Below are 18,594 nucleotides of genomic sequence, written 5' to 3' on the forward strand. Positions count from 1 at the left end.
TGGAGATAACATTGACTTTATTTAAGCTGGTGCACTCAGCTCAAGGATCACATTTTCTCAATGAATTTGTACATTTATTAACATGAAAATGATATGTGGTACATGCTGAGAGGTGGAGACTGATTTTAGTAACACGCAAAGGACAAACTGTCATACTAATAAAACCAGCAGGACACATGTTACTTCCTGGTGTAAACCGCCGTCTCTAACTCCAAACACGTTTGCTGTGATGCTTTCAGGGTCCAGTGTCATTTGGGGGAACCAGCCGCATGTGAGCTGAGACAGCCACGCTCCATACGTGACTCTGTGTGTGTAGATGAGTGTGCATGAGTCAGTAAGTGTGTTGGCATGTCTGCTGCGAGCTCGTGGTCTGCCTTTAGAGCTCCTCGGCCATCTGCAGCAGGGAGTTGATGGCAGCGTCCTTGTTGCCCTGCTGTGCATCCAGCACAGTGCGGACCACCTCCTTATCCAAGTTAGGGAACATGTCCTGCAGGGCCTTCAGGTCCTCTTCACTGCACACTGGCCCCTGGACTCCCACGGCCGGCATGGTGGCTGGCATTCCCATGGGTACCATCCCTTGGTTGTAGACCGCAGGAACTCCTAGTGATGAAGAAGAGCCAGTTTGAAAGAAGCAGATACAAGTTTTATAAAGAAATAACACAAGTATGGATCAACCTGTTTCCACAGCACAAATGATAAAAACATGTAACGAGGCTTAAATTAGACGTCTGCTTTTTCCTGAATCCTGTGGTAACAGTGACGACCCTTAGCCACGAATGAAGAGGCTGGTGGTACCTCTTTAACAGCTTTTTTTTAGGGTTAGGGTTTCTTTAAACATGCTTTAAAGAAAATGCTGGCATACTATTTAGCTAATGAATCGTGGGGTACTGATTAGCTTATTAAGACTTTAAAGGATGACATTATCTTCAAAGGCAAAGATGGAATATTTTAACTTCATTTGTTAGCCACCAGCAAAGAGGCTAGCAGTGCTTATGTAGATTTTTCAGGTATCTTTACTTGTGCATTTATTTTTCTGATGACTTTTGACTTACTTTTACTTCCTACATCTTAATATTTGAAAAAATATTTGTACTTTCTACTCCTTACTTTGTCAAAACTGGCTCGTAACTTGCTTCAACCTAAACATATGATGATATGACATAAAAGTATTATTAACACTAGGGCTGCCAACTGTCCCGTATTAGCTAGACATCCTGTATCTTGAGCCAAGTTTGGATTTGAACCAGTGCTTCTACTTTTACCAGTCTTTCTCACACAAGTATCTGTACTTCTACTTAAGTACAGAATGTGAGTACTTTTGCCACCTCTGCACAAGTGGGGAAGCAAGAAAGAAGCAAGAACATAACACTCAGTGAGTGGGTGAGTCTGACCTGCTATGGGCACATATCCGACTCCTTGCTGGTAGACGGAGGGCATCAGGACCACCGGCTGAGTCATCATTCCTGCTGGTAAGGACTGAAACAGACACAAGATGAAGAGTGCTATCTAATTCAAGTCTGACTGTCTGATTGAAACTGAGATGTATTTGTTTGGTCATCTTTAACGTGACCTACAGCGAAGGACATCACTAGGTTGATCATGCCCTCCTTGTCGTCTCCCTGCCTGCCACTGAGGCTGTACCACTCGTCCACAACACTGCCCTCCCTCAGGCCCTCTGGGATGGTGACATGAGTCCATGCTATCCTGTCGTCCATGGAGAATGCTCTCTGATTGGCAGAACAGGAGAAACACATACAGACAACAAGTCATACTTTATTGAACTGTATTTTAAAGACATGCTAAAAGGAAGACACAGATTGCCTAACAATTTTAACAACTAGTACACAAATTGTGTATCTTAATGAGTTGCAATTAATGTCATTAAACTTGTGAGATTTGAACAAATGCAGAATTTGAATTACGTAATGGAGAGACACCAAATTAACGTTTTCGGGCAGAAATGCCATTTTATTTAATCTTCTGGCTCTTTGATGGTTTATATCGGCAGCAACATTTCGTCTAACTTTTGAATGTTTTTCACTCTGTTGTCTGTTTTTGCTGTTCTTAAAATTATATTGAAATGACTAAATCAAGAGCCAGCTCCATTCCTCTGGAACAGCTTTAATCATACAATAGGCCAAGTGCATTGCACCCATTATTTAGCAGGCTGTGAGTCACATGCAGCCTCCTCACCTCATCAAATATCTCCAGGTAGAAGGAGTCCACCCCCGGAGGCACAGTGCACTGGATCACCTTGTTCCACCGTGGATTCTTGGCTCCATTGTGAGCAGTTGGAGTCTCGTAGACTGCGTAGCCGAGTCGGATCCTGCAGTATGGATCCATACGTGTCATACCATAGTTTTTAGCCAGCTTGGCCTGTGAGGAAAACAAATAAAGTTGACCTTGTTCAAACTGATCGATACAGCAACTGGCAACCTGAGGGCCACATGTGGTCCCCGACAGCTCCCCAGCCAGCCCCAACATATAAGTTACCACAGATTTCTTACTTTGAAGAAATCTGTATTTACTTTGACATTAAAGAGATTAGATTTTTTTGTCAAAAAAGCCACAAATATTTTGCTCATGACTGAGTTATAAAATCAATAAAAGGGTAAAACATCCAAGGGGCTGAATACTTTTTATAGGCACTGTACAACAATACACAATGTCCTACTTTTTGGCACTCTTCTGTTGAGGTACCAAGCGTACCTATCTAACCCTAATGCTGAACCACATCAGACTGCTTGCTTGAAACACACGGTAAAAGCAGAGTAGATATGTGCTGACCTGGACCACAGTGATGCTGAGTCGCCCCACTGTGCCTATGGAGCCTCCATACTGCAGCTGCCTGGCTGCCTGGGCATCCATCTGGACCTGCTGCTGCTGCTGAGTCGGAGTGATTCGCAGGAAGTCCTGAGGAAGCTCTCCAATATAAACCTAAATACACAAACACAGACTTTGAGATCAAAACTGACAACTCAGAGATGGAACATACAAGGCAGACAGAAGAACATTAAAAAAGGAGTTGATACAACTGATAGATGAAAAGATTTTAACTAAATTCAAGTTAAAAAGCTTAGTCTTTTACCTGAAAGAGAAAACTGTCCACAAGTGAGAGTAGCTTCCACATATTTCTTGATAAGGGTGATTGATTAACCTTGTTTGATATGATAATAAATGGACAGTCTATGCTTTAGTGAAATGCTTGGAGACTGTTATGGAAGTGAGAAAAAACTAGGCTCGGACTTCCCAATCGACAGTCTGAGTTTCTGTTGAAGTTAGACATTATTAGATGGGAATTTGTGAAAAAATCATCATGAAGTACCCCCATTAAATCTGCATCAACTTTCATACTAATTTTTTTCTGTCAGTTATTACTGGTTCTTTACGGAAGAGGATTAGGCCCACTGAACAAACACTCTTGAAACACAATTGTTTAAATTCATTTTTCCTCTCATTAATCTACACTCAGTACCCCATGACATGACAAAGTTAAAACTGAACTTTATACATTTTTGCAAATTTATAAAAAATAAAAAACTGAAGTATCGCATTGACATAAGTATACAGGCCCTTTGCAACAACACTTGAAATTTGGCTCAGGCTCAGGAAGGAAGGCTACAAAGAAGTTATGTTACACTAAAGGTTCCCACGAGTACAGTGGCCCCCATAATTCTTGAATGAAAGAGGTTTGGCCCAACCAGGACTCTTCCAAGAGCTGATCACTCAGCCAAACTGAGCCCTCGAGGGAGAAGGGTCTCAGGAAAAGAGGTGACCTGATGGTCACTCTGACTGAGCTCTGGAGATCCTGTGTGGAGATGGGATAAAGATTCATGACTACCATCACTAAAGCCCTCCAGGGATCTGGGCTTTATGGCAGAGTGGCTAGATGGAAGCCTCTACTAAGTGAAAAACACATGAAAGCCTGCTTAGAGTTTGCAAAAAAGACCTGAAGGACTCTCAGTCTGTGAGCAACCAGATTCTCTGGTCTGATGAAAACAAGACTGAACTGTTTGGCCTCATTTCTAAAGGTGTGTTTAAGGGTGTTTTTCAGCAGTAGGGACTGGGAGACTGGTCAGGCATGAGGGAAAGCTGAATGGAGCTAGTATAGAGATATCCTCAATGAAAACCTGTTCTGCAGCAGCCAGGACTAAAAAGGAATGGCCGAACATCTCCAATCTAGGTGTGCAAAGTTTGCTGTGTCATATTTGAAAAGGCCCAAGGCTGTAATTGCCGCTGAAGGAGCTTCAACTAAGAACTGAGTAATGGGTCCAAACACTTATGTCAACGCGATATATCAGTTTTTATGTTTAATACATTTGGAAAAGGCTCTGATTTCTGTTTTAACTTTGTCATTAAGGGGTACTGAATGTATATCAATGAGATAAAACATGCCTGGTGTTACAATCGTTTAAATTCGTAACACTAAAAAACGAGAAGTGGGTCTGAATACTTTCTGGATATACTGTATATCGATATATCTTAAACGCGAAACATATTATCTTGCACCAACATTATAATATTCTTAACTAATAATAATCATAATTATAATAATAGCACAGAAAAAATAAAGAGGCATTCGTATGAAAATTTCCATGGTCAGCTCAACATCTGTAACCACAGTCGCATGAAAGTCACCAGTTAACACGGTCACTCATTAAAGCATTACACCAGTTATTTTAACATTGAAGGCTGCTTCGACACTCGTAACAAAGCCACTCGGTGTGTGTCCTTCCCTTCTTCTTATCTTCCACTACACCACCAGATAAAGGGAAAGCAGCCTAAGATATGATCTAATGTTTTGAATTAGCCGTGGGTGTTGCTCAGTTTAGGAGTAGCTGCTGTCGCAGTTCATTAATCCTGGAGGCTTAACCGTTATATAACGTTACCCAGCCTGAAGAACTCCTCGTTATGATAGTGTAGGCGTCACCGAGTGTAATATGCTATTTTCAGGTTGTTTTTTACTGTCAGCAATGTAAATAAACCAAAGTTAAGCTATTTCCGCAGAGCTGTCAGTCAGATCGTCATGACAACACCGAGAGTAGCCCGCAGTGAAGCCTACCTGTCCCCTCTGAGTGCTGATGGTGGTCGCCATCTTGTCCCGTTAATTTCCGTGGGTTTAGATTCTTTAAAGTCCTCTCCGGTTACAGATGTTTGTCGAAATAACGAGTGAGTGGCCCTCGGAGCCTCTGTTTGGATTAGCGTGAACCTGGAAGTCCTCCTTCCTCCTCCTCTTCTTCTTCTACGGTATGACGCTCAGAGCATCAGCCTCGGCAGACGTGACTAATCAAACAAGAGCGTCAGTTCTTTCAAAGGCTCGACAAGTCGATCACTGATTAACATCTCTTACAGCAAAAATATTATTTTCTCAGCATTGAACAGTTCTAAGCGCTATAACCGCTTAAGGACTTGGTTTTCAGTTTCTAACTACGGTGGCCCAGAAGGTAAACTGCAAACGTGACCTTTCCCATCTTGCAATGCTGCAATTATGATAGAGTGGACATGAGTCAGGTTGAATGGAGAACTTGGACTGGTTAATTCAGCAATGTTGTCTGTGTGTGGTGTGGTTCTTGATCCACTGACTCCATCCTCAGTTCACTCCTTGTGAAACTCCTTTAAGTTCTTGAAGCTGTTTTGTCCGACAAGTCTCTGAAGGCTAAGCTCATCCCTTTTGCTTGTGCTGCTTTTCTCACCCCACTTTTCTCTTCCAGTCGACTTTCCATGAATATGCTTTGATACAGCCTCTGAGGACAGTCTGCCCTTTCCGCAGTGACCTTCTGTGGCTTACTCTTCTTGTGGAAGGTAAAGATTGTCTTCTGGATGACATTAAAGTCAGCAGTCTTCCCCATGATTGCAGGTCTGTTCTAAACCAGAGTGAGAGAATGAAGGCTCAGGAAGTCTTTACAAATTGGATTTTCCACAGTATTCTAATATTTTGAGATAGTAGATAGTAGATTTTTGTGAGTAGTAGCCCATAATCACCAAGCATTAAAAAGAAAATCCTTAAATATTTCACATTCTTATGTAAAGCACAGGAAAAAATTAAATTTGACACGATTTTCTAATTATTTTAGATGCACCTGTATAGAGCACATAGAGAGAAATCCAGGTGTGCAAAAGCATAACTAATATTAATAGTTGTATCGTTTTATAACTTACTGCCAGTTATCTGGCTGTAGGGGAGACTGGGGTAAGATGAGTCAATTTTACTAATGCTATCCTAAAAGTCAGGAAAAATGGGACAGAAGTAGAATGAAAACATGAATCTTTATTTAGAGTTGCTATCAAATGAAATGTAGAGGGTAAGTTGATTCATCATGGGGTAAAGTGAGGTTTAAATTTAAGCCTTAGCATAAATGTGTTAACAGTTTCCCGGTTATCAACTTGACAGAAAAAAAAACACCCCTTAGTCTGAAGACAAATGACCAGTCAAAACAGTCACTTAATATTCAAGCATCCAGGATACAGGGGGATAAAAGCTGTCGATACCCCCTGTAGTTGCTCCATCCTTTTGAGGTTGAAATACTTACAAGGATGCAAAGTTAACAGTGACAGAGTCAGAAGTTAGTGCTGCTCTCCACTTCAGCATCTCAGTGTTGAATTTCAGCACTTGCGGAAATATTCTTGTAAGCACATAACCCATTTGGCAGGTCAAAATGTTTCTTCTACCTTATCAAAAACACAAACTTCTTTGTCCATTCATTTTGGTCTGTTCTTTGTATCTACTTAGTATCTGTTTGTGCAGGGCCTGTGTTTACTCTGCAATGAGTGCATATCGCTTTGCAAGGAATACAACTTGAGAAGGCATTTTAAAACAACTCATGCTAACTGGCATGACATGGCACCCTTTTTTAGGACTTTTACAGAACAAGAAAGAGCAAAATATGCACCACTACTTGTGGCATGGATTTGAGGCAAATAGAAAATCAGTTTAAAACTGCAAAGACTGCCAAGACATGTATGTGTGAATCCGTTTTTCATGAGTTTATCACAGATGAGAAAAGCTATTGATTGAAGTTTTAAAAAATATCTCACAAACTGTATGTCATGTCATATCTCTCAGGCCATATGGATCCTTATTTGGTAAATAGCCCTTCAACAAACCAGAACCAAAAATCAAACAGTCTTTGTTTGTATAGCACCAATTCATACCTGAAGTTATCTCAGGACACTTTACAAAAAATGCTGGACTAGACCGTACTCTTCAATGTAACCTGTTATAATAAAGACCAGCCTTAATCACCATGAGCACAGCACCACCAGTATTTAGCATCATCATAGTGGGGACTAAAACCTTCCCTTTAACGGGCAGGAATGTCAAGCAGAACCAGACTCATGTTGACAGCCATCTGTGGAAGCTGCGCTGGAGTTGGAAAGGGGTAGAGGAGAGAAAAGAAGGAAGAGAGAAGAGGGAGATGCAGAAAGAGGGATGAGAGGAACAAACAAACAAAAAAAAAACAATAAATGGGTGACAAATAAATCTCTGCCATGGCCATAAACTTATCTCCCACTTTGTAGGATCTGGCTGTAATGTCAATGACGATGGTTGTAATGTGAAGAATTATCAATTACAACCATGACTGATAGAAAACAGAACAATGCAGTATTAGCATTAGTAGCTAGAATTATAATGAAATAAGAGAGAATGATTATTAATGATGCCTGGCAAAAGTTCAAGCAGGAAGACAGTTTTATTTCCATTGATCGTTTCATTTATTAATAATCATTCATTCATGTTTTTCCCTTTCCCTGCCTAGGTTATCAGCTAGAATGGGCATCCACTCATTTAAGTTCTGACCCAGTCCCATTCTGCCACGACCTCTCTAAATCCAATCATCTTGCTGCTGTCATATTTTAAAAACTGTTCCAGTCAGTCTGTTGTTTTAGTGCTGCTGCAACCCTCCTCCACCCCAGCTACCTCCATTACATCTCAACAGTGTCCAGTTCCATCTTCTCATCCTGCATCCCTTCATCAACACCTCTAAATCATCTCATCAGTATCTGGGTCAGGCTCCTCAGAAGTCCACTCCTCATCTCATCCTACTCCCCCATCACCAACATTTTCAAGACTGATTGGCTTTCATGGGTTTTTTTTTTTTTTTTTTTTTTTTTTAACTCCATATAGGCACTCTGCCAAAAAGCCCAGACCAATGGAGGTCTGCAGTGATGGTTGTCCTTCTGGAACTTTGTCCCATCTCCACACAGGATCTCTGGAGCTCAGTCAGAGTGACTATCAGGTTCTTGGTCACCTTTTTTTACCAAGGCCCTTCTTTCCTGATTTTCTCATTTTGGCCAAGAGACCAGCTCTTGGAAGAATCCAGGTTGTGCCAACTTTTTCCATTTGAGAATTATGGAGGCCACTGTGCTCTTGGGAACCTTCAGTGCAGCAAGAATGTTTTTATAGCCTTCCCCAGATCTGTGCTATGGCACAATCCTGTCTCTGAGCTCTGCAGGTGTTTCCTTTGGCATCATGGCTTGGGTTTTGCTCTGATATGCATTGTCAGCTGTGAGATCTTCTATAGAGTGGTGTGTGCCTTTCCACATCATGTCCGATCAATTTAATTTACCACAGGTGGACTCCAATCAAGGTGTAGAAACATTTCAGCAAAGATCCAAACAAATGGGAGGAATCTGACCTGAATGTCAAGTGTTATTGCAAAGGGTCTCGATACTTATGTCAAAGTGATATTTTAGTTTTTTTTATTATTATTATTATTTTATTACATTTGCAAAAAAAAAAAAAAAAAAAAACAGTTTTCACTTTGTCATGATGGGCTACTGAGTATAGATTAATGAGAGAAAACTTTTTTTGGTTTTTACTGTAGCATCAGGCTGGAACATAACAAAACTGAAAAAGACTGAAGAGGGTCTGAATACTTTCTGAATGAATTGTATTTCCAGAGCCAACAATCATTTCAAATGATACTTCAACAGGGTGTGAACGTAGAAATAAGTCCAATCAGAGGGGAGAATAGTGATTCTGCAAAACATTTGGCACCAGTTTATTAATCATCTTTAACTTACACAAACTAGATAACATTTCTGCCAAGAATTTCAGTGCAGTTATAAAAAAACATGCATCCTAAATATATAGTGACAAAAGTCTTTGTGTCTGTTTCCTCCACACGAAAAAGAGCAAAACCGCATGGTGTGCTTGTGGTCGTCAGGCAAAAGTAAAAACTACTTTTATTTACACAGACTTTTTACCAATGCTGCCACTGTGTTACAAATGGAAACTTTAGAGGATGAACCCTCGGCTAGAACAGAAAGAAAATTGCAAATAGTCAACAACAAAAGTTCACCAAGTTGCATGAAAACTCAATCAACACACAACATCATCTTTTACGCAAACACTGCCCATAAAGACAATCGTTGCTTTCACTCAAAAGAGAAAAAATACTAGGGATGGGGCACTGGGAGGACTGTCCCGTAACACGAGAGGAAAAAGTGAAGGTTAGACTCATGAATGAAGAATGATTCTGGAAAAAACCAGGGATATGCATTTAATTATTCAAAGAAAAGTCAAAGAGATGGACTCAGATATGCATCCAAGTTTGTTAGCTTGATGCTAACACATTATGGAAATTGCCACTAAGGTGCTAAAAGATTTAGCATTTTTTACACCCAGCTTACAGTAAGAAATTATCTATTTCTCTTAACAATACTAACTTAAACTGACCATTGAATTTGCCATTTACATAAAAATAATCCGTGAAAAAGATTGTTTCCTAAGTTTGGAGAGACAAAGTTTCTTGAGGCATCTACAGTTTCTTCTTTTTTATTTATTGTCAAGTAAGAATAGAGCTCAAAAGTGCACACCCACTTTTCAGCAGTTCTGGTTCCAGAAGTAAACTTCCCCGTTCAAATTCTCTGTTGACATTTCACAAAATCTTTATATCAACATTTTTAATCCTGGAACTAAGGCAACCAGCTACTCCAAATTTCTCTGATTTGGTGCAAAAACAGCTTTTAAAAAATGGAGAAAAAGGCAAAGGTACTAGACTTTGGACATATTTTTTCCAGGATGAAGGAACTACACATCTCACAACCTATTGTGATTCCCAAAAATTATTACTCTTTTTTTGGTGTTGTAGTTTTTACAAATTCACTAATAATGTTAAAATATTTTGAGGATCATTAGGTGTATCTTAATTGTAGGGCAGGCATCAGCAGCAGGCTCTACCAATCAGAGATGTTGCTGTTACTTCCTGGGATTGTGGGTGGTGTAGTTCCTTTTACTGAGATAGGGAATAAATCATGTTTTTAAAACCAGCTTGATGACACACAAGCTTGTGTCTTCTATTGTAACTCACTCAGGCAGCTCCTTAGTCAACCTTAGAGGGTTAGGCCATCATGGCGAATAACCAAAAGAAAATCAATGGGATTTTAACTTCAGGAATGCCTGTTGAGCTCTATTTGAAATTCATTGTCCATCCCTAGTAAAAAGCTAGTGGTATTATCATTCAGCTCTATCAAAAATAGATCATCTTCATGTCTAGAATTCCTAACTTTTAGACATGCTTCATGGTAGTCTTTCCAGTGCCCCTGATAGCAGCACATATGGGAGCCAACTTAACAGCGCTTCCTGTTTATTAATGTCAAAACCAACAAGGTGAAGGCAAATATGGAACATCTGACAAATGTAGGAGACAGAGATTGGACGATGGACTGTGACACCACACCAACATGTTAGGGCAAACGGGGAGCGATCTGGAGAAAACAAAGAAAAAAAAACAATATGGGGGAAAAACGGGTTAAACAGCAATGGATCACAGACAGGAGAGGGAAAAATCAAGATTATTGATAACATTACACATATTAGTGTTAATGAGAGGGTGAGCCACATGCTGTCAACACACAGCATGCTGGTCTGACCAACCTTGGATTGGGCAGTTAACACGGGCCCAACTGATAGTCAGTGTAGTTTCAGCTCTGGCTAACAGTGCTTTTCAAAGATTGAATTTAATGTTTCTTGCTTGTTTACAAAGCTTTTTTTACACGTTCGAGTCTAAGTCAGACTGTGATTGCCGATCACAGAAGGGCTCAATCTGAATAAAACCCGTGCCGCTCCCTCCTGGTTCCCCCTATGTTTTGGGAGTTCACATCCAGGGATAGGGTGTCCTGATTATTGTTGAATGGCGGGGGTAGGGTGGTGCTAGGGCGACATGGCCCTTCAAACTGAGATTTTTCTGATTCACACTCCTAACCAAGTGTTAAGAAAAATCTCCCAGAATGCCTTAGGAAACATCAGCAAAATTAGAAGATTTAAACACCATAATCTTGCTGTCAAAACTCCTCTTAAAATTTAACCGTTTCATAAATCAAACCCAAAACCCCCAGGCTTAACCCTTATTCTTACCAAAAAGCATTTGTGTAAATTGTTTTATAGTTATTTTAGTTAATAAATGCAAGTCTAATTTTGACCCCCCCAGAGCAAACAGTCTTGTGCCTCCCTTGAAATATTTGGCACCACCTCAGGGGACCCCAGGTTGGGAGCCCAGGATCTAACACTGTGATACTCCACCAGTGGCTCCAGAGCCACATGCAGTCTCTTTGTTCCTAGTTGTAGTTCTTTTCAGATCTACTAGGAAAATGAGGTCATGTTAGAAAAAAGTAAGGTAATTAAGGTAAGAGGAAGGAGAATACTACTCCAAACATTTCTACAAACGTATTCCACATGTGAGGATCTGGTCTGACCACAGCGGACGACACTAAGGTGTAGGTTTTTAAAATGACGGTACTGTTCAGCTGAAATAATGCAGTTTCCTACTTACTATCTACTGATTTCTGTCACCAGTCTGAACTTTCTGCCTCTAGCGGCTGAAACCGCAGAGAGTTGTGCTGTCTGTGGCGTCACATGACCACCCTCTACAGTCCGCCTGCCAAGTGAGGGGATGGGTGTCTGTGGAAATGTGACCTATTTTGAGGTTTATAATACCAAACAGGGCTTCAGTTTGAATCTGCTTCAAATTAGTACATTTTCAGGCAGACCATCATGTTTAGATGGATTTTAAAAGCCCAGTTTTAGTCTGGACAACAATAAAACATTTTCTTATTGTATGTAAACGTACTGCATGGGTTTTGATCAAAGTGACTGCTGTTGGTTACAGGTAGAGATGTTCATTTTTCCTTCTCGATACTGATTACGATACCAGAGCGTTGGGTATCGGCCCATACTGAGTACTGATCTGATACTGTTGTAAAATTTTGGGACTGTCAGTGCTGTGGAAAACTGGCACATTATTTTAGCCCTACAGTGACCTACAGAACATAGCTCATCAAACAGAATGGAAATGTACAGCCTCTCTGTGACAGTTTAAGTTGTATTTCCTGCTAATTATCAAAATAAAGACAGAGGGCCATGTCACAGGCTCTCTCTCCATTATGCTCTATTTAGACCATCTCCATAATGATCTGCAGTGATATAGCATGACATGATGACTTGTCTGCTTGCCATTGGTTGGCAGCCCCTCACGAAGTGTTCTGGAAAACAATACGGCTGTTAGCATTTAAAGCTAGCTATGATCGAAAACAGATTTTAAAAAACGAAAAGATGTTCAATATCAGATCTACTGGTTTGGATTTATCTTTTAGTCCCCAAGTTTTAGGCTTGCTAGAGATGCTTCTGCAAGGCTTTTTAAGGCATGGATAGCGTCATTGGAACAGCGCACAACTAGCTTCAAGAGGGGAAAAAAGTAAAAGGCTACGATTTATGGTTCAACCTTGAATAACCTACATCACTTCTTTGTTGTATGACAATGCTCAAATCGTTGCGTAAACGTGTACTCGCCAATACCCGCATATTCAGCAGTATCTGACGTATTTCCGATACTGGTATCTGAACTGGAACAACTGTAGTTACAAGAGATTTACTGAGTGGTAAAATGAAAACAACGCATAACTGACAGACCAATGTGGACCTGACGTTCACCTTGATGGTTGACATTTCAAAAAGATTTCATTCTTTTTGCTATTTTAGTTTCAAGTCACAATTAAATCTATTAAAATAACAGAATACACAACTGATCCATTGTAAGCTCTTTCACTGAGGACAACTTTATCAAAGAAGCAAATCAATTAAATATCAATAGAAGTTGGTCAAATCACAGGATATTTTTAGTTGTTTAAATGGGAAGGAGCCCAACGTCTAGGGTTTGACAAAGGGTCATTTTGCTTTTAAAACCAATGATTATCAAAACAATGGTGATACCTAATTTTATATTGAGACTTGAAGGCTGCTTTCTTTAACAATTAACTTTCACAAAGTAAACATCTCATTTCACATTTACAACCATCCTTGTCAACCACTTATCAGCTGTCATGCTCTGCATCTTGAGCTGCAGATGTAAACTTTAGATTCAGAGCCCTCTGCTTGACAAAAAAGTTAAATAACACAACTCTATGACAGCTCAAGCGTGGTTTTTGAGTTAAATATTCCATAAAAAATCCAAATAGGCACACACTTTTTGGATATCAGCTGATAGTATCTAATGAAAAGTATTTTTAAAAATACTCTCCTAACAGACAAATCCAAAGAAACAACGACGGCGTCCTCCGAGCAGAGTAAAGAGAGGGTTCATTAAAGTCTGTAGCAGCACTGATGGATCCTACACACAATCCATGCAGCAATGACACAAAGTTCACACCACCGAAAGGAAAAAAACACGAAACAAGCAGGAAGATAACACACGCACACACACACAAGGATATTAGAGTGGTTAGACTGTACATTTTTCTGTCAAAATAGTTTCAATTCAGATAAATAATTTAGGCAATAAATAGTTCCCCAACATACAGGGAAGTATAAAACCTATATAAAAATAGAAAAGGCATCATAGTTTAAATATACATCTCACTGTCTTGTTTCTAAGCGTTTAAAAAACAGATGATTTCTATGAAACTAACAGGCTTTTCTTGAGTAATTTGGCATGTGAAGAAGATGTGGCTGAGAGAGGTTTTAGTGCCAATTTTTGCTGTTTGGGCTGATAGTTTGTTTTCAGGGCCACATCAGGCCTCAATGTGCAGGAGGTGCACCGCCGAATCTCTGCTTTTTATGCTGTGATTGTAAAGCTTGGTGGTTTGTGACGAGTCGATCAGTGGTTCTCAACTAGTCAGACATCAGGAGCTACTAAAGCCTCGTAAATGACAAATCATGACCCAAGTTTACAGATAAACTTTCAACTTGTTTACTGAATGTTGTTGCAGTTTGAACCTTAAGTGGATTAAAACATGGCTGAACAAATACACTTTATATTTCATTCTTTATTTTGCCCCATTTTGCTGTAATATAATGTGAATTTTGGTTGATTTCTAGAGAAATAAAGAAATTAAGAGATCATAGGCAGGGTGTTAGGAAATACATGAATGTACAGTATGTCCACTTTGTGCTTCCCTACATCATTGGCTATTATTAACATTTTTTACCATGCATGTAATTCTGACCTTCTGAAAACAGCTCCTTGGCCCACTTTTGGGTCCAGAGTCCAATCAACCAGTTGAGAAACACTGAAATAGAGAAAGTGAGAGCTAACGTGTGAGGGCCTGATGGGTGTTCAAGCCTGCTTCCATCAGTCTTTGTCACCAAAAATTTGATTAAAAATGCTAAAAACAGATGCAGAAAATTTTTATTAAGCGTGATTTATGTTGTAGGACACCTTGGATTATGTTTAAGGTGTGTTTCGATTTAACAGCAGCTTCCTGAGGGGCCCATCCATGTTGTTGATTTTAAAAAAGGCCCATTCTGTTTTTTGTTTAATTTTAATTAAATAAACAAAATGTGTATTTTGCTACTCTGATACGAATTACTATCATGGATCATTCTGTCACTGACTTTCACAGCCCCCAGTGTGGAAGGGTCCCAGAAAGCTCTTCCCTTTCTCCCCCCTTATGGGTGATCTTGGTCTAAGTCAGCGGTTTTCAAAGTGTGACAAAGCGAGAGAACATAATTTTTCCCTGCATCCAATCCCCAAAACAAATAAGATTTCATAAAGTGAAACAACTATATTTTTAAACATTTATGTCTAATCTTTCAACATTACATTTTTAATGTTTAATTTGACTCTCTAATAGTAAAGCAGATCTGCTGTTTTTCTGGTTTATGGTTCCGTACCTCCCCCGAAGTCCTGTGGCGCCCCCCAGGGGAGATCCGCCTCACACTTTGAAAACTGCTGATTTAACCTCCACATGCACATATTTTGCCAATGTTTCTGCAAATTTAACAGCATTTAGGATGTTTTTTGTACGTTTTTGATCATTAAAAATAATATATGGTTTGATTTCAAACTTTAAAGTTCTTGTTCTTGTATCATGGCAAACATTTGCTTTTTCTTTACAGAAAAAATACCCACATATATGTATCGTTAATTGCCATTTAGCTCAAAAATATCAAGATCTGACTTTTGATTGTGGATGTTGATATGTCTACCAGCCCTACATCAGCTTCTCACTTTCTCCATCAACAAGACTCAAACTTAGAATAAGACCAATTACATCCAAATGAGACCATGTGTGTGTGATTTGGTGGGGCTCCTCCATATAAAAAATAGAGTCGTTTACCTTATCTTGCCCTGAACAGTCCAACTTATATTGGTGTAGGCACACCCATTGGCTCCATTTCAAAAATAATATTCAGTAGATATCAGAGGTGGGCACAGTTAATCATCAGTTTAACTTAGTAACCGCTAACAAAGACCTTAACTTTGCTGATTAAGCTCAAAATGAACAGAAGTTAATGTTAAAGCCTGTTGAAAGCTTGACAGTCCGCCTCCAGTCAGCTGCCATGTTCGAGCATCATCCCAAACATGTCTAGAAAGTTCTGCTTCTTGTGATACAGATTTTCAGCATCCAGCCACAATCTACACATTGTAAAACAAACAAATATTGGTAGAGTCAGTCATCTTCTGTTAGAAGCTGTACTGTACTCTCTAGTAGACGAGTGCACCAGCTGGTTTTTACCTGGGTGCAACATTACGTCTAACGTAAAGCTCGAAGTTTAGATCAACTTTACGTTCTAACCCAGGCACCAGCTGGACTTCAGCAGATTAATGTGCCATCAGATCACACAATGTTTTCTGCTTTTGTGATGGTGCCATGTCAGACTACGTGACAAGCAACACTACAAGTGTGATCCGACCAATCATCTGCTGATGTAGCAATGTTATCTGCTGTCTCTGAGAATGTGTGAGGTCAGAGGTCATCGGGAAGCTACTACAGAAGCCATGTGTTTGATGTTAGTAATCTTGTGCTCTGAAAGAAGAAACCAACGAATGTGAAGTCATCCTTCGTGTCAAGAAAAAGGACAATATAGCAAAATAGCCTGGATATCCTTCACATAAAACTGGAAATATTAATGTGAGGCAAGTACAGCCTAGCTAAATACCCTAATGTGTGTTCCTGTTGGTCAAAGTCAAGATGCAAGTCACTCACGTCAGGTCAGACACGTTGGTGTTTGTCAGACAACATCCTGCAGGACTGTAAGAAGTGATTTTGGGCTCTACAAAGAAATTCTGACTTCTTTTCATTTGATTTGTCCAAATCTTCTGTTGATAGTTTGATGAGAGTCAGATTTTAGTAATCTTTCTGTGAACGTTCACCTAATTCACATGGTAAAGCTAGGGGCTGGTGTAAAGTTGATCCTAGAAGTAGGACGTAGGAGAAAAGACAGACTTTTTTAAGCCCAGCTGGTGCACTCGGCTTCTGGTTTTAATATTCTAGCAGGATCAGAAAGGGTCAATATGATCAGAATCTGGTAAAAGGTTCATTACAAACATCCAGACAGATCAATGGATTCATTCAAATCAACAAACTATATTGATATTATACTGATGTCTTAATTCTAGCTGAGCTTAGGAAGTAAATAACTTCCAGGAGGTGAAATAGCATTTCACAATAAAAGCACAGGGCAGAGACGGGCATTTAGGCTTGGTATTCAGTAAGATGTCTAAAATACCGGGGGCTATAATTAACAGAAATTCAAGGTTTTGAAAAGTCAAACGGATTAACGGAGAAGTGCCCAGCTCTGATAGATACGTCATACACAAGCAGTCGTAGCACAAATTTTGGTTTGTTGAAATGCAAAAGAACTTGTAATGATTGTGGTTTCTTCATCTATTGGAGCTCTGTATTCCCCAGACTTTTATTTGGAGTCTGGGCGGTGCACGGGATGATAACAAGAACAACAAACGGCATCGTTTTGACTCCTGAATGTCAATATGCAACACATCCTAACAATCAACCCATATGTGCATTATGTACCACAGCAAACTGATTACAATTCAACTTAAATAAAATACACTTGTTGTCTTATTTGTTCAAACAAAAACAAAGTGCATAAACCACACAAAACACAGAAGGAATCCAGTCTAGCTTGAAAAAATCTTGCATATAGCTTCAAGTGTCTCTTAGCCTGGACATTTTACAACCATGACCAGGAGAGGCGGCACAGCCTCGTCACCGTGATGCACAGACTTGCTCTGACTGACTGGTCTTGGTTTGTTAATCATACTCCACTTACCATTACACCACCCTGCCTAACTAAGCCTGCAGTGCTGTGCACCTTCAGTACGGCTTGCTGTCGTTCTTTGAGCGCTTCAGCTGCACCTTCAGCCTCTTCATCCCGATCTGGAAACCATTCATGGACTGGATGGCGGCCTGTGACGACACAGGGTTGTCATAGCTCACAAAGCCTGAAAGACAATAAACAACATTTGTAGAGGCTTAAAATATTACTTTGAACTATTGCTGGACAAAAGTATTTGACTGTCTGACGATTATTCCAACAGGGCCTGAAATGACATTGACCGTTTTGCAGCTGTAACAGCCTTCACTCTTCTTGGAAGGCTTTCCACAAGATTTTGAAGTATTTGTTTGGGAATTTGTGCCCATTCATTCTGTAGAGCATTTATGAGGTCAGGCACCGATGTTGGACAAGAAGGCCTGGCTCACAATCTCTGTTCCAGTTCACTCCAAAGGTAAATGGTAAATGGACTTGAGCTTGTATAGTGCTTTTCTAGTCATCTGACTACTCAAAGCACTTTTACACCCCAGGTCACACCTATCCATTCACTCTCGTTCACTCACACATTTATTCACTGCTAGCAGAGGATGCTATGGAGAATCTGCCATCAGTATTACTAATCCCATTCGTATGCTTCCATATCAATTTACACGCCACTGATGCAGCCATGGGAGGTAAGCGTCTTACCTAAAGACACATTGACAAGTGACTGCAGGAGCTGGGTATCAAACCCACAACCTTATGACCTGCTATGACCAACCTGTTATAATGCAAAAATTCAAGGAAGTCCTGCCGAGTTTGTCACTATAAAAGTCTCCACTTCCTAAAAAAATGTATTTTGAAGGGCAACATCAGGAAACGGAGTGTATTCAGCAGCAACTCGAATGTCTCATGAATGAGAGTGGTACACAATTTCACATCACACAGAAAATGAAACATTAGGAAACCCCTGAGGTGTTAAATACAGGATGAGAAAATGAAACTGTGACTTTTTAGCTCTAAACTGTCAGTCACATCAGAACACTGATTGTTTCTCTGGTGGCTCAAAGAGAGGGCTGAATCATCCAGACAGAAGAGTC

At 40.0% G+C, this 18,594-nt stretch overlaps 2 protein-coding genes across 2 annotated transcripts in view; both read right to left on the reverse strand.

Moving 5' to 3' along the window:
• Window positions 1–5,261, reverse strand: LOC121512665 (toll interacting protein). The gene is made up of 6 exons (XM_041792052.1): window positions 5,063–5,261; window positions 2,788–2,937; window positions 2,194–2,376; window positions 1,575–1,727; window positions 1,392–1,476; window positions 1–600 (listed from the first exon to the last, which is right to left on the reverse strand). Exons 1-6 carry the CDS (start codon window positions 5,093–5,095, stop codon window positions 377–379), a joined length of 828 nt encoding a protein of 275 aa, XP_041647986.1. The 5' UTR covers window positions 5,096–5,261; the 3' UTR covers window positions 1–376.
• A 3,714-nt stretch (window positions 5,262–8,975) lies between these two features.
• Window positions 8,976–18,594, reverse strand: part of celf1 (cugbp, Elav-like family member 1) — a 43,729-nt gene continuing 34,110 nt past the window's right edge. The window contains exon 14 of the mRNA XM_041812533.1: window positions 8,976–17,684. Coding sequence (XP_041668467.1) covers window positions 17,557–17,684 — 128 coding nt within the window. The 3' untranslated portion in view covers window positions 8,976–17,556. The remainder of the gene's footprint in view (window positions 17,685–18,594) is intronic.

This window comes from Cheilinus undulatus, linkage group 1, assembly GCF_018320785.1.
Source record: "Cheilinus undulatus linkage group 1, ASM1832078v1, whole genome shotgun sequence".
NCBI lineage: Eukaryota > Metazoa > Chordata > Actinopteri > Labriformes > Labridae > Cheilinus > Cheilinus undulatus.

Excerpts from the sequence above, each read along its gene's own strand:
- LOC121512665 (XM_041792052.1), bottom strand. The coding sequence starts at position 5,095 with ATGGCGACCACCATCAGCACTCAGAGGGGACAG. Across the intron at positions 2,377-2,787 it reads TCAGCATCACTGTGGTCCAG|GCCAAGCTGGCTAAAAACTA; the intron begins GTCAGCACATAT and ends TTTTCCTCACAG. Across the intron at positions 601-1,391 it reads CGGATATGTGCCCATAGCAG|GAGTTCCTGCGGTCTACAAC; the intron begins GTCAGACTCACC and ends CTTCATCACTAG.